This window comes from Brachyistius frenatus, unplaced genomic scaffold (genome assembly GCF_029030835.1).
Source record: "Brachyistius frenatus isolate BFR_SWC_R1_liver_20210118 unplaced genomic scaffold, ASM2903083v1 Contig_4, whole genome shotgun sequence".
NCBI classification, from domain to species: domain Eukaryota; kingdom Metazoa; phylum Chordata; class Actinopteri; family Embiotocidae; genus Brachyistius; species Brachyistius frenatus.
The window spans coordinates 5527786-5542969 of record NW_027210603.1 but is presented as its reverse complement, the minus strand read 5'-3'; the positions used below and the strand labels follow the sequence as shown (position 1 = coordinate 5542969).

Here is a 15184-nt window from a genome sequence, read left to right as displayed (position 1 = left end):
CCACCTTCAGCATCATAAACAGACAAACCCAAAAACATGGTTTAAGTTCGGTAGCTGCTGCACATGGATAGAGGATTGAGCAACTCTGAGTGTGTGTTATTTGGTTTGTGGACTATCCTCAGGAAAAATAAGGGTTCAGGAGCTGCCGTGGGAAAAAGATACGGCCAAGTAATGAAACTCTGGGTTGTAAGCTGAATACCTCCTTTGGGACGTCTTTTGTCAGCCCTGGAGTCTAGGTAACAGAGGTATTGGGTTTCCCCATGTGAGGATAGACCTTTCAAAAGGAAAAATATCCACAGGCACACTGCATCAAACTACTGACAATAGTTGGGATGACAAAAATCTTTATTTTTTTCCCCCTTTATTTATAATTTACAACATGTGTGTAATTAATTAATTTAATGTGATCTATTTCTATACAGGACTTTTCCAAAATCTGCCTCTGTATTCTATACTTCTCTGTTTAAATGTGCTCAGTGACAGACTAATAACAAATCTGAGATTATATTGTATAGTGTTGCATATGCACTATACCACTAGTCCACTCTATAAGTATCAATGCCTTTGTGTCATGTGTCTTCATGTCCTGTGATAAATAAGTAAATAGTTAAAGCCACCAAAGGGTGAATCTGCCAACATTAAAAGTTATTTTCTAATTTGTTTTATCTCAGAGCCCTTTTTTTGTGCACTGCTCCTAAACTGATGTCAGCAGCTGTGTTAAACATTGACTTTGCCATGTCACCACACGCAACAATTTGTACTGTTATGACTGCCCGCAAACTACTTGCAAGAATGTATGAAATAGTTAGAAGCTGTCGAATTTGCATTGCATTACAGAACCATTTCTTGTGTTAAAAAAAAATCTGTTAAAAAAGGAAAACTTACCAATCTCATGACTCTCGCCATCCAAAATCCAGCTCCTCCTGCAGATTCCACAAACAAAAGCAACTGTAAGCACATAATTAAAAAGACACCATCATCACATGAGAACTAGCAGGCTAACTTAATTTTGTTTTGCAAATGGACATCAACCAAAAGGGACTAGAGACACAGTGTAGAGTGATGGCAGCAACCTTCTTTTCAGTTGGGTCAATAACCTATCTGGTGAAGTTACATAATGTATTATAGTATAATAAATGACTAAGGTTTTATTGCCCATTGGACATTTTTTTTAAAGTAATTACATGAATGTTCATGTTCCACTTGCCTTTTTTTATTTCCCCTCGCAGGTTGCTCTGAAAAACACGGCCACGCTGCTTTTTATCTCAACACAAAAACTGGTGGGTTTCAGTGAAATTGTTCAATTCTCCTCTGCTTCTCTTAAAAGAAGCACCTCAGTGCTAATATACCGTGCAGTCAACCAATAGATGGTTAGTCACATGACCCACCTGTGGCGCTAGAGGGAAAGAAGAATAAATCCTGCATTAACCTTTAGCACTTTCTTCACCGGCTCAAGCAGCAAACTGTGTTTAAATATTGTGAGAGAAATACAACCCCTCTGACTATTTATTTTAGTTATTTTCCACATCTATCCATCTACCTATTCTCTGGAGCAACAGTGTGCATACAGGAAAGAGTCTGGACCTGTCAGTTCTGAAGTCAATCTAAAGAACCACAGGAAACTTTCACTTTAACCATGTTTAAGATTATTTACATTAATTGAATTCAACTTATTTATATAGCGCCACATCACCTTAGTGATCTTACAAAAAAAGGCTGTTAAAATGAACCCAATTTGGGTTATTTTGGCAACCCAGTGCTGGGCCAAAAAGGGACCGACCCAGCCATGCATTATTATAAATCACTAGGGTTGAGTTAAGTATTTAACCATCATGTTGAGTTATATTTTCAATGCAAAAATGGGTAAAATAATTACTTTGTTGAAAGAAAAAAAGCTATCACAAAATGGGTTAAAAAAATACAACCCAAATTCCGGGTTGTCCATTACACTTAATAAATTACATTTCAGTTCACTGCTGACTTAAAAGATGCATCAATAAAATTAAATTGTTATGAAATTATGAAACAAGCACATCATGTCCCAGCTATTTCTTTATTGCCTTAAGCAAACAATATAATCATAACTAATTTAACGATCCAATACATTTAATTAAAACATGAACAAAATGGTATTGAAATATGTCAAATTAATGTCATATACATGTTACTCACAACAAACCTTCTTTTGTAAAACAACTGCACTTTCAATGCAAAATTCATAACAAAAAGCAAGGTTTTCTTTTCAGGGATTAAATTGTCATCAGTTAAAAAAAAAAAAAGTTTTTAATTTTTTATAAACCATAAGGACTGACACTGATGCACTGATGGGCTCCCCAGCATCAGAACATGTGGACACTGTTGTCTCTGGTCAGGTCGTCCACCATGTGAGATCCAGTCTGAGAAAAAGAAGATTCTTAACAGTTGTTTCAAAAGGTTAAACACCAAACCACTCTCCACTTGACATAAATGACAAGGCAGTAATGGGCTATTGTTATTGTACAAAACTGAGTAAATCTGTTTTAAAAGGAAAAAAATAACCCCGCTTTTTTGGATTTCATAATTTTTATGACAGTTTATTGACTTACCTTTTCCTTTGACATGCTGTGGCAAAGCGTCTGCAAGTACTGGACGGGTTGCAGTTGGCATTATAATGGCAGACTGCAAAAGTGACCAGTCGCCTCTCCAATCCAACGTCAGGTCAAACCAACCCAACATGTGACCTACAGCATCAACCCAGCATTTGGGTTATTAAAATAACCCAGCATTTTATAGGGCACTTTGTAAGGTTGATGCCGGTTGACACGTATTATAAAAAGAAAACCAACAACTCAACATTTACCACTTGAGCAGCAGCTGGAAGGTTAACCTAACTTTTAATAGGAAGAAACCTCTGACCAGGCTCAGTGGTGGGAGGGCACCTGCAGTCTCCACCGGTTGGAGTAAGGGGAGAGCAGAGAGGGAAAAGATAAGCATAGAAAGATAATAAAGAATAAAAACGTGGCAGGTTAGTGCAACACGAGACAAAGAGATACCAGCAGAACAAACACAAAGAAAAAATGGGAGCAAAGACAAAGTTAATGATATGCAAAAATGTCACAGAGAGTGAAAGAGAGAGTAGAATAAAAATAAGAAGATCCTTCGATCATGGAAAGTCTCCAAGAAGGCTTGGCCTGTACCAAGATAACCAAGTAATGATCCAGGGTCATCAGAGCCATCCCTAACTATATAGCTTCATCAACAAAGAAAGTTTTAAAACTAATCTTAAAAGTAGAGAGCAGTTGCATTCTTGGAGTGTGAGCAGGAGTAGCTGTAGCCGCTTCCCCCCCAAAGCTTCAAATACTGAACCAACCTGCCCACAGTCCCTGTGATACAGGATGAATTTTAAGTTTTTAATAGACCACATGAGACAGCAACTATCAGCTCAACAACACACATGAAATTTAGATTCACAAAAAAGAATCATTTACTGTAATTCTGACACAAAGAAACTCTTTGCAGACTGAACCTTTTTAGTGTGCTTATAACGTATTACAATATGTAGCGTCACTACAAATTCAATGTCAGTAAAAGGCTTCTCATAATCAGGCTACATGAGGATTAAGTCATTAGCATCTATATTGTGCTTTCACTGTAACATACACAGAATAAGAGTAACTTGTGTCCCCTGTAATGGGTATGATCAGGTCTCTGCACATAATTTATCAGAAAGGTTTACTAAAGCATTAATTAATGAAACTAATAAAGCTTTACCATCTACTTCTCCCACTTTTTACACCCCACTCAGGGCAACTACTGGTGAACATATACAGTTCAGTTCCTGAATAACATGAAATGTGACCATTCTTACTGGAAAACCTGGATATAAAAAGATGTTTGACAAGCAGGATTTGAGGATAAAAGGGCAAATGCATAAAAAGTTTTTTTATTATTATTAATGAATCACTTCCACTTTGTAAGTGGATGCATAAAGACATAGAAAATCAAATTAATTGAGACAAGCAAAGTGGGCCCAAACAAAACACAGCAACAACACCGAACCTTTTACTGAGCAGACAGCATTTTGATTGTATACATACTTTTTTCTTTCAGTTTCCATTATTGCTCCCCAGTCCAACAGGAAGAGTTGTGAATCACAAAAAGTAGGAAATCGAGGACAAAGGAAAAAGCAAACACACTCGCCCCCTTCAAACCTAGAAAATAAAAAGTGACAGGCAGCTGCAGTTAGGACCAGTTACTGCTCATTTCAGGAATGTAACCAAAAGGTTTCATTTCTTTCAAACATGATTTTGGTTCTTCCCTTAAGCTGGGATCCATTGACCCCAACCACAGACAAGGATTTCAGTTTAAACTGAAGTCACTTACGGAATGATGAGCTTACAAATATTTTCCTGGGTCCATAATGCTCAAAGAGGTGTAAAAGCACTGATTACATTGTATACTTCAACATTTTGTCTCTGTGTAAGTTCAGGTTAAAAGAGACAAAGACAGAGATCATTTTTTTACGGGAGATTTTCCCAACCATAACCATTTACAATTCAGATGTTTACAGAACACCATTTAGAGAGTGAAAGTACAGTTTAGAAAAAAAAAAAAAAAAAAGGAAAGCTTGAACTCTGGAGTAGTCCTTGTCCCTGCAGATGTGGATGTTTGACTGCCTGCAGCTCAGTATTTAATTGTCCACTGCTTGATGGTGGCATCATGGGAGGCGGTGACTAGAGTGTGCTCATCTATCCAGGCCAGGCCACTGACATGGTGCAACCGGTGCGCGTCTGTGTACATCAAAGTATTTAACAATTTTGTTACACAGATGTCTTGAAAAAGAGGTGTTCCATTACAAGACAAACATCTGAGGTTCAGTTTGCTTATCAATCAATACTTGCTGAGCTGCTCAGTTTTAATTTAAAATTCTTCATGAAATTGAGCCTGTTTTTTGATAACATCCATTATTTGCACTTGTATATTTGACCAACCTGCCAGTTTGATCCTCTGGTCTGCATCACCAACCGTCCAGATATACACCAACATGTCCATCCCGCCAGTTGCAAAGTGCTCATTATCAGGTGACCAGGCCAAAGTCACGGGTTTGGCATGGTGTCCATAAAACTCATTTTTGACCTGACAAGAAAATAAATAAAAAATTTAAAAATTCAAATTAATACAAAACAGCTATAAGAGGTAAACACTGAATATTCCACAGAGAGGATGTGCAGGACAGGCGATTTTTACCGAGTAGCCGTCAGCCACAGTAAATGCTGTGGCTGCCTTCTTCTCATCAATGACAGCCAGATAAGCTCCATCATTAGAGTAGGCCATGTCTGTGATGGGCCCCTTAGCTTCAAGAGTTTGACCCTCGTCCTTCAGAGTGTTACCCTGAATTGAGTACAGGTAGATTTTCCCATCCTAAAAGGAAAACAAAAATTCTAAGATTTATCATTGTTACTTACGAAGACATACTGATGGTACTTTGTACTCAAAAGAATTTTCCAAAATTGGAGCTAAGCCAAATAAACTCATGTGTGCCAAGTTCATCTGTGTTCTTAGATGCCCACTTACGGCTCCCCCGACTGCAGCGGTGGTGCCTCCAGGATGGATAACTCCAACCTCTGCTTCGTAGCCAAGATTGTCCAATGTGAAGACTTTCTTCTTATCCTTCAGCAAGACAATCTAGGAAAAGCAATGAATAAGGAGTGTCAGTTCTCAAAAATTAATCATCAAGATATGAGTAGACTTTATACTTGAATCAGTGTTGCTGTGATGATTAATATAAAGATATTACCTGGCCAATGCACACAGCCAGAGACAGCCCTCCCACTGCTACTGACACACTTTTAGGCTGGAAATCCATCTTCACCATATCAGAGGCACTGAAAAACAACAGTTAGGGTTATTTATATGAAATGGGGGGAAAACAACCACTAAAACATTTTGACATGGGGCAATTGTGGATTTCTGAAAGCCAATATTGAAAAAAATAAGATAAAACAAAACATAAAGTACATACAGCATTTGTAAATGTTCAATGACTGCTCCATCAAAACCTAATCTCCTTATAACTAGAAAACTACTTTACCCAGATTTGACTTCCAGTATCATCACCAGACCAAATGCTAAACAACACAATCACCACCATGTTCATATCATAATTACTACCCACACAGCATCATGTGATGAACCCACCTGTACTCCTTCTTGCTGAGGTTGGTGTAGCGCAGAGTGTCATCCATGCTGCACGTCACCAACTCGTTGGCATCGTCCGTCACCATCTTGCTCACCTGGTTGCTGTGGCCCTTCCCAGAGAAACAATCATTCTCTCCAGTTTCTGCATTCCAGTAATGTGAGGCAAATATTAAGGAAAGAAATAACTGCAGACATGAATAATTACTGTGGCAGAAAAGTGATGACAAAGTGCATACGGCAAGATATAAATTCACATAGTGGAGTGGAGCCCACAAGACAAATGAGCATGGAGCTACCCGCTCTCTGTAAACAGAAGACTGCAGAATCTGCAGGGAACAGGACAGCCATTAACAGTGAACTATCTTCTTGTGAAACAATCCCATCAAACATGTTTCACAACTCTGTTCTCGTGTCTAAAGTTGCTAATCGGATCGTAAACAACATCTCCAACAGCCATATGTAAAAAGAAGTCTTGGCCCTGATATCTGCTGGCTAAACCAGAACCCCTGAAATATTGGCTGTTACCCTCAGGAGGTTAAATCAGCCTGAGACTGACAGCCAATGAGTTTCAAGATTTTGGGCTACTTTAACTGCCTGCACACTTTAATACATGAAATAAAACATTATCTGAGAAAATATTTAAGTTTAACAATTGCTCCCTAAAGTTGTTTAACACGGGCAGTTTGTTCACAGTTGGAAAAACACTGCAAGAACAAGGCTCTCAACATTTACCTTTTAATTCTGTTGGTTCAAGTTTTCAGCTATTGATTAAATAAAAAACACAAGCACAGCCCATTTTATGTGTACATGTTCAAAAGGAAAGGATATTGATGTGTCCATCGTGACTCCCCGAGTAGATGTATGTTCGCCCTTCATTTTTTTGAACCGTCAGACACTGGATGGATTTGCTGTGACCCTGGAGGATGAACAAGTTCATGTTTATTAGAATATATGTGTTTAAGACCAGTTTTGCACAATGTTACCTCCCAATCATGGATCACAACTGTTTTCAGAAATTACAATTTGAAAATATATCCAGGGTTGAGGGTGAACCAATTTTAAATGTTAAAGTTTTAAATACACGCTCCTTAATCACACACTTGCAAATCACAGAATGTATTTGCACATTTTGGACGGTTACCTCGGTATTCATTTATGCTTATTTACATTTCACAAATTACAATACCTGTTGCATCCAGTGATGTTGTCTACTTTACCAAAACATTTTCAACATAAAAGGTTAAAAGCAGCCTTGTCCCCTTCTTAAAGAACAAAATAAAAAAATAATACAAAAAAAAATAATCAATTGTAGCACAAAGTTTTATTACCATCAAGAAACTATTGATAATATTCAGAAGTAAAATCCTTAAACTCTTGAGTCTGACCTTGACTGTGCGTATGGGCCGGTCAGGGTTGTTCTTGTCCAGGTAGTTGATGTATCCTGACAAGGAGATGCTGAGAAGGTGGTCTTTCTGCCACAGGCAGCCCAGCTGCTGGTCTGTCACATCAGAGCCCATGTTGAAGGTGGTGACAGCCGTACCTGCGCCGACATCCCACAGCTTCACGGTCTTGTCCCCTGAGGCAGAGATCAGTTGGGAGCTGTCAGGGCTCCAGCTGACCTGTAGGATATGACGCAAATGGGTTGAAAGAAAAATATATAAGTGTATTATGCAGGTAACTTAAGTTGCAAATTTTGGGCGTAAAGGGTGTATAATGAATCTTTAGGTGACCCATTAATGCCCATTCAACAAGAGAAACACTAAGTCCATTAGTACGTAAACAAATTAATCGATTGAAACATCTAAGCAGTAATTTGAGGACAGAAAGCGGTCATTTCAGGGCACATAATCCCTCATTTGAATAGGGATGTCAAGTCTGCTTTTGTGCCCAAAGACTCTAGGCAGACTGCATGTGAACTCACTAGCCTGCTGAAAGCCCACACATCTCAGTTCCTGTTATGTTTCAAAGATGTTGAACACAAGTGATGATCAGTTCAGAAAACACAGACAAAGATAAGTTGAGTGATGTAGAGTTATAATTTTTTTTTTTATTATATATATATATTATTTTTTATATATTTTTTTAAAGGAGAACACTTACAGCATAGATTCCTCCTTTGTGGGCCTTCTCTCCACCCAGTGAGCCAACACGTTCACCAGTCGCTCCATCATAGATACAAATCTGTGGAAATTATACTTGTCAAGAAGACGAGAACAAAGTTCTGTACTCAAATAAGGTTTGTGTGATTTTCTTTTTCTATACAAGTCTGCATCTTTAGGTGAAGCCATCCCTTAAAGATTTTCCTATTGTCACATGTCCACACCTGGTAATCCAATATTTACCTGGCCATCGGCGCCAGCTGTTACAAACCGACCTCCATCAGGAGAGAAACGAACGCAGTTGACAAACTGGCTGTGGTCCTTTAGTCATCACCGTGGAGACAGGAGAGAAGAAAGTAGTGGGAAATTATCCATAAATAGAGGTTTCTGCACATTAGTATACAGTCCGTAGCATCTTTTCTTTTACAGTACACAAGAAACCTGAGTAAGATCCTGTGCAATATCACCAAAATGTTAAATCATTCAAAAATTCACAATTTTAACTGTTATCTTATTGTGACCATTTTAAATTAAAGTGGAGGGTACATGCTCTCATTTATTATTAAAATCAAATAGGTTAAACAGTACACTGAAAACACAGGTCGCATACTTTCATACTTCTAATATATTTAAATAAAACATGACATGACTGGCAGGCGGAACAAATGAATGTGTTTATCACTCTCAGTCATCCTTATGACAGACAGAAGCTCGCAGTCCTTCCTCATTTCAGACCATAATGGCTGACCAACGCCTCAGTTTGATTAAAAAAAAGGGGGCATTGGGAGACATTGCAAAAATATGTAATAATAAACCAGCATAAGACCAGAAAATAGCATAAGGAAATAGCGATGGATGTCCCGGGCCAACTCTTAAGAACATTATTATCAAAATAGTTTGTGGCTGCTTTCCCTAAACAACCTTGTTCCTGATAAGAAAATTACATGAGGAGGGCTCTGTGGAATGTCAATAAACTGCTGCTCATCCTGAACTCTGCAGCCTTCACTACTAACAACATCCAGTCCCATGAGTTGATATGCAGAGGAAGGTATTTAAACAACAGGATATAGGCTGAGGAGGAATTTAGTGATGCTTCTTCACTTCAAAAAGCTGTGCAACAAGTTAACAATATTTTTCTTAACAAAACTGTAATTCAATTTAAAATGTGATTATTTACAACAAAACAAAACAATTTACTTTAATCCAAGAAGATTTATACTAACCATTCTAGAAATAATACATAATCAACACTTCCTGCTTAAAAATGTTTTAAACATTTGATTTTTCTGTGAATGTGACTCACACTCGCCAAGAATTTATGGGAGAAGTGGATTATGTAATATGGAAACAGGCAAACAAGGCAACACTGTCACAAACCACCAGGGTGTGACAGATTTGAAATTCCCAACGGGTGTTAAAAGGCAACCAGTTCAAAATCTGGTTGAAAACGTCTTAAAGCTAAAGCCATGCTTGCACGTGCAGCCAACTCAAACAGGCTCTAGTTACTTTGTTTAAACAGAAATATTCCATTTTTTTTTAAAAGCTGCTTAAAAGGCTGAGGTTAGAAAAATTAAAAAGCAAATTTGAACCTTTGCAACTCACCCGTAATGTGAATTTGAACTTGAAGGGAGGCCCTTCGAAGAAGGAACCACAGGTATCATCACTGGCAGTGGCCAGGCGGTAAGGGCGCTTCTGCCTTATGTCTACACTGTTGATTAATTTTGCATGGCCAGACACCTCTCCCACTGATGAGCCAGAGTCCCACAAGAACACCGCCCCAAACCTACAATCAGGTGAAGACGCAGACAATTGTTACACATTTGTGGGATTGTGAAGCCTGATGAGTTTTTCTTGTATATTAACAAGGACAAAAGCAGAGCTTAGACAACACACTGCTTCAACTTGCAGTCAAACACACTAAAATACTCGCCCTCTTTTTTTTTTTTTTTTTTCATTTACCACTTCCCTACACGTTAGGTTGACAGCACAAATAGTTATTTCTTCATATTTTAGACAAAAGGCATGACAACAAGCATGACAACGATCAAGCCAGTCAACACTAAATACTTTATCATTGTACATAAAAGCTATTAAATATCTAAAGCAAAAAAGTACATCTGAGCCAAGTGGGAATTAATCAGTGAGACTGCTTGAAGTGAGAAGAGTATCTCATGAGACTGAGTGATCATGTCATTGTTAAATGAGGTTTGGTCTCATTTAACACTTAACTTTAAACTATTAAATAGTTGTATACAGTCTAAAGTTTAAAAAAAAAAAAAAAAAAAAAAAAAACACTTACTTCTCTCGCCCATCCCCAACAACAGCGATCCTCTTGCTGTCCTCTGTCCATGCAATGTCCTTGATCTTTCCTGAAATAGGGGTGTACTCGTACTTCAGCAGGTGTTCCTTCTGGGTGGTGTCCCAGATACGGATCTTTCCTGATGCATCTAAGAATTTAAAACAATGATTTCACTATTATTAACATTACTGTGGTAACTATGTGCACACATACGTCCACATGTGTTCATGCGTGTCTTTTACCTCCAGATGCGATGTAGAATCCACTGGGGGCATACTTGGCAACAGTAACTGGATGGGCATGTTCAGTGTAAATCTCTGCGATAGCCGGGTTCTTTAAAACACAGGAAACATGAGATATCAGCAGGTCTGACAAATCTGACAAATGGCACATATGTGGTTCATTCCCAAATCAATACAAGGTCAAGGGAAAACTGCCAATCATTCCCATTGCCTATAACTTTGATTAATTTACAAGGTTGTGGCTTCTAAGCTTTACGTAGGTTTCTGATTGTGTTCAGGTGATACCCATTTTATCGATTACTCAGTTCAACCACCAACTAAAAATCTACAAGCTAACATGAAAGTCAAAACTTCTTCTGCATATTATCAGTTGAAAACATTCACTTCCTTCCTGGTTAAAGGACAATTGAAATGTATTTATTTTTGCTGACATCCAGTGTTTGAGGCTCTCTCTATGCTGCTGTAATCCATGTTCGATACAAACTGACATCACCCTCAGGTGTGGTTAAAGGTGGAAAAGAAGCTGTACTCTATTTTGGTGTGCAGCATGTTATGTAGTGGGAAGGGCACAGACAGTGCTGAAATTAGATTAAACCAGCATTATGCGAGTCACATTTTGGAGTGTACCCAGAAGGGCAGTAAACAGAACTTTTAACCACAAGCACAAAGAAATTAAGCTTTTGAGTTTGGTGTTAAATAGTCTTTAAAACTTGACTCACTACATTCCGCGATTAACTGCAATTATTTAGTAAAATGTCATCATGACTAACATGAATAATGGCCAAAACAAGACCCAGGTTTGTTAAAATAAATGAAAGAAAACAATAATAAGCAACATTTGTGGATGCAACTTAAAAAAAAAAAAAAAATTTAAATCAAATTACTTCAATGTTTCTGATGATGACACACTTTCCATTGGTGTAGAGAAAGTTGTTGCCCTTGGGGTCACCACCAATCACTTTTGCAACTCCCCTCTCCATCTGTGGGAGACTGGCAAAGACATGTTCTAAAAAGAGAAGACACGAAAAGAAAGATGAGAGGCAGACAGATTATGTAAAACACAACCACAGATACATGGCCCAGCCTATCCGTATTGGTCAGGTCAGTGGGTTTTTTTTCCTCCCCTTAAAGGAAACAACTTAAAATGCTAGCATGTTTAGCCATTGCAACAAAACACCTGAAAACCAATCAGATAAAAGGGCATGTCTCTTGGGCTTAAATTGTCTTCTAACATATGAATGGACAATATGGACAAAGTGAGACATCACAATATTTTTGACCAAATATCTCAGATGCATAAGAACAGATAAAATGCATGAGAACCAATAAAATGCATACAATTAAACACAAATAGAGTCAAACTGTAAAATAAGCAATATGCATTTTAAAGGCGCAGTAGTTCAAGTTCAGGTAGGTTCAAGAGAGCTTCAAGAGGCGCTAGTTAAAAGGCTGATGTAAAGAGATTTTTGTGCTTTCTTTTGAAAGTATTAACTGAGCTCACTTCCCTGATATCTAACTGGTGGTTTGTTCCACAGCTTTGGAGCGTAGCTGACAAAAGCTGAATCCCCAATTTTCTTTCGACTGTTGCTGATAACCTCCAATAAATCAGAAGCAGGTGATCTCGGTGTTCTTGAAGGCTCATAGTTAACCAGAGCTTTGGAGATGTAACTCGGTCCGAGCCCATTAAGAGCTTTGTAGGTGAGGACGAGGACCTTAAAGTCAATCCTGTGTCTTACAAGGCCGCCAGTGCAGAGCAGCCTGAACTGGACTGATGTGTTCTCTCCTCTTGGTTCTGGTTAATACTCCTGCAGATGAGCTGAAGTCTATCTGTTGTTTTCTTTGGGAGGCCAGTAAAAAGTGCATTACAGTAGTCCAGTCAGCTAGAAATGAATCAACTTTTCGGCATCTGTCTGATTTATAAACGGCCACACCTTGACTATGTTTCTAAGGTGGACAAAATATGTTTTCATCACTTTGTTAATGTGGGCCTGAAAACTTAGATCTGAGTCTAAGATTACACCAAGACATGTTACGTCTGATCTTATCCACAGAGTTAGTTGCCCCAGATCATTTCCTACGATTTCTCTTTTTGTTTTGGGGCTGACTAAGAGGATCCTCGTTTAATTTAAGGAAATTATTGCTCATCTGCATAACAATAAAAACAAACATTGTGCTCTCTAATGATGTTTCCCAGTGGCAGGCATGTAAAGTGGAAATAGTACAGGACCAAGGCGATCAAAGACAATATCTTGTCTCATATGAAAATGCATAATAATAACAACAACAACAACATAAATGTATTGGGGCCTTTCTTCTGTGCTCTTGTAAATTTTTTGACAACATTACCATGTGAAGGGATTGTGGTACGATGATCCCAGGTTTATTGTTAATCTTTAATTGCCGATATCATGGATTTGGTTGGCATCTTATTCCAAGTATAATATATACAAAAATTAAAAAAAAAAAAAAAAAGATCAACCACTTATCGATATAGACAGGTACATATAATTATGTACTTATTGTGCATTAATTAAGAATGTGAGCACCAACAACATTGATACTAACAAGACGCTTGTAAGGAGGTTGGTGCGCTTGAAATTGGGCTTCCGCATTGCCTCATATAACACAATTGTATTTTCGACGATATTAGTTTCTTGCAGCACCGACTGAGCAAGAAATTTACAGTTAAAAATCTCAACAGCCACACATTTCTGTGATCTCCTTCCGCGGCAGAAGTCCGTCCCTGTCAGACAGCCTGTCTGTCTGTCTGGACATGTCATAACAATGCGATGTGGGCACAACTATTTCCTCTGGCTGACGTTAGCTCAACCAGCTACCGCTGACTTCAAAGAACAGCTTTTGACGGGCTGCTTTTCGTGCCAGAGCACCCTCACAGCAAACCGTGCTTCTCAGACACAGCTTCGTGCTAAACCAGGCACAATATTGCCCAAACAGAGATTTTGTCTTTCAATTTCGGGATGAAGTGTCAAAATCATGCAGCTATGGGCGAGGCTAGCTAGCTTGCGGGCTACCAGGATGGCTAGCCGGATCGCCTGACAAAGTCTCGCCCAAAATAAATCGTTTCGTCGTATTTTCTCCCAGCCGCTGACATTAAAAACACAGACTTACTCTGATCGACTGGCATGTTTCCCTGTTGGCCTCTTGCTTAGCGTTACTCTTGTAAATGAATGAAAGAGTGGAGACAGAGAAGCTCCTCGGGCTGAGCACTACACTCCCTGGTCACACAAACACGGAAGCGGGTGCAGCGCTCGTTCTGCCTGGCTGTGCCCATATATAGTCAACTCAGACACCACGCTGCGACTGTCAGCCAGTAGCCGCGCGCTGGAGGCGTTGGGATCAATTCCACCTGTATTTGGTCTGTCAGGCTAAAGGGCCAGCCGAAATCTCCACCAATCAAAATGACCAGATTCGGGAGTTCACGGTGGTGAAAGACGTAATCACGTCAAGTAAAATACCACAATGTGAAAATACTCCACTGCAAGTTAAAGTCCTGCATTTAAAAACTCCCCTTAGTCAAACTATGTAAGTATTAACAGCAAAATGTAGTTATCTAAAGGTAAAGTCCACACTATGTAGTAATGCTCCCGTCAGTGTTTTACTATTACATATGATGTTTTCAAAGTAATATTACTGTTGAATGAATGTATATTTTAGTGCTGTAGTTGTTCAAGGTTGTGCATATTTTAACTACTTTATGTCATGTTTGTAAATTTGATCTACAGTAATGCATCATACTACATAGGATTATAATGTGTTTGTATTGTTTCTATTCTGTAAGAACCATGCAGCTCTAAAAAGTCAACAAACTTAGAAAAACAATGCATTTTCCAGTGAATCCAAGTAAAATAGTTTATTTGGCTTAAAAAGTAATTTAGTGTATTTTTCTCCGCACATAAAAGAACATCTAATATGAAAAACTGTCATCTTAAAAAAAAAATTGTCATAAAAAATGACTGAAGTACAATATTTGACCATGAGATTTAGTGGAGTAGAAGTATAAAGCTGCATAAAATGGAAATACTCAAGTACAAATTCTTCAAATTCAAATTAAGTACTGAACTTGTTTAAAATACCATTTTTGACATTCCACCCCTGGGAGTTAACACCAGTTTGTGCTTCTTGTGTGCTACATCCAGGTTCACAGGGCTTTTTTCATATTCTAAAAAATACGTGCCCCATCTGATGTGCAGAATGTAAGGACTGCCTGAGAGGGCAATAATAACTCATAATCTCAGATGCTCTGCTTTGGCTCCAGAGAATTATGATAGTATGAATAACTAAATGATTTTCCCAAGAAGGTGAACAGGGACGATTTAATGCGTGTCAGAGGGTAACCTGCTCTAGAG

At 38.4% G+C, this 15184-nt stretch overlaps 2 protein-coding genes across 2 annotated transcripts in view; both read right to left on the bottom strand.

The window, feature by feature from the left end:
- The window catches only part of slc2a9l2 (solute carrier family 2 member 9, like 2), a 91581-nt gene extending 90664 nt beyond the window's left edge, over window positions 1-917 (bottom strand). Inside the window, exon 1 of the mRNA XM_069712515.1 lies at window positions 886-917. The gene's annotated coding sequence lies outside the window, so the exon portion shown is untranslated. The remainder of the gene's footprint in view (window positions 1-885) is intronic.
- A 2458-nt stretch (window positions 918-3375) lies between these two features.
- wdr1 (WD repeat domain 1) lies at window positions 3376-14064 on the bottom strand. The gene is made up of 15 exons (XM_069712493.1): window positions 13947-14064; window positions 11702-11823; window positions 10818-10908; window positions 10576-10723; window positions 9879-10059; window positions 8520-8597; window positions 8278-8358; window positions 7563-7796; window positions 7001-7093; window positions 6178-6329; window positions 5777-5864; window positions 5554-5664; window positions 5227-5400; window positions 4971-5115; window positions 3376-4769 (listed from the first exon to the last, which is right to left on the bottom strand). The coding sequence occupies exons 1-15, from the start codon at window positions 13960-13962 to the stop codon at window positions 4663-4665; spliced, it is 1821 nt and encodes a 606-aa protein (XP_069568594.1). The 5' UTR covers window positions 13963-14064; the 3' UTR covers window positions 3376-4662.
- Window positions 14065-15184: the final 1120 nt, after the last annotated feature.

Bases quoted from the DNA above. Each gene is read 5' to 3' on its own strand.
- wdr1 (XM_069712493.1), bottom strand. The intron at 10,909-11,701 runs GTAATTTGATTT...TGTGTTTTAAAG, and splicing joins TCATCATCAGAAACATTGAA to AACCCGGCTATCGCAGAGAT. The intron at 10,060-10,575 runs GTAAGTGTTTTT...ACCTGATTGTAG, and splicing joins GTTGGGGATGGGCGAGAGAA to GTTTGGGGCGGTGTTCTTGT.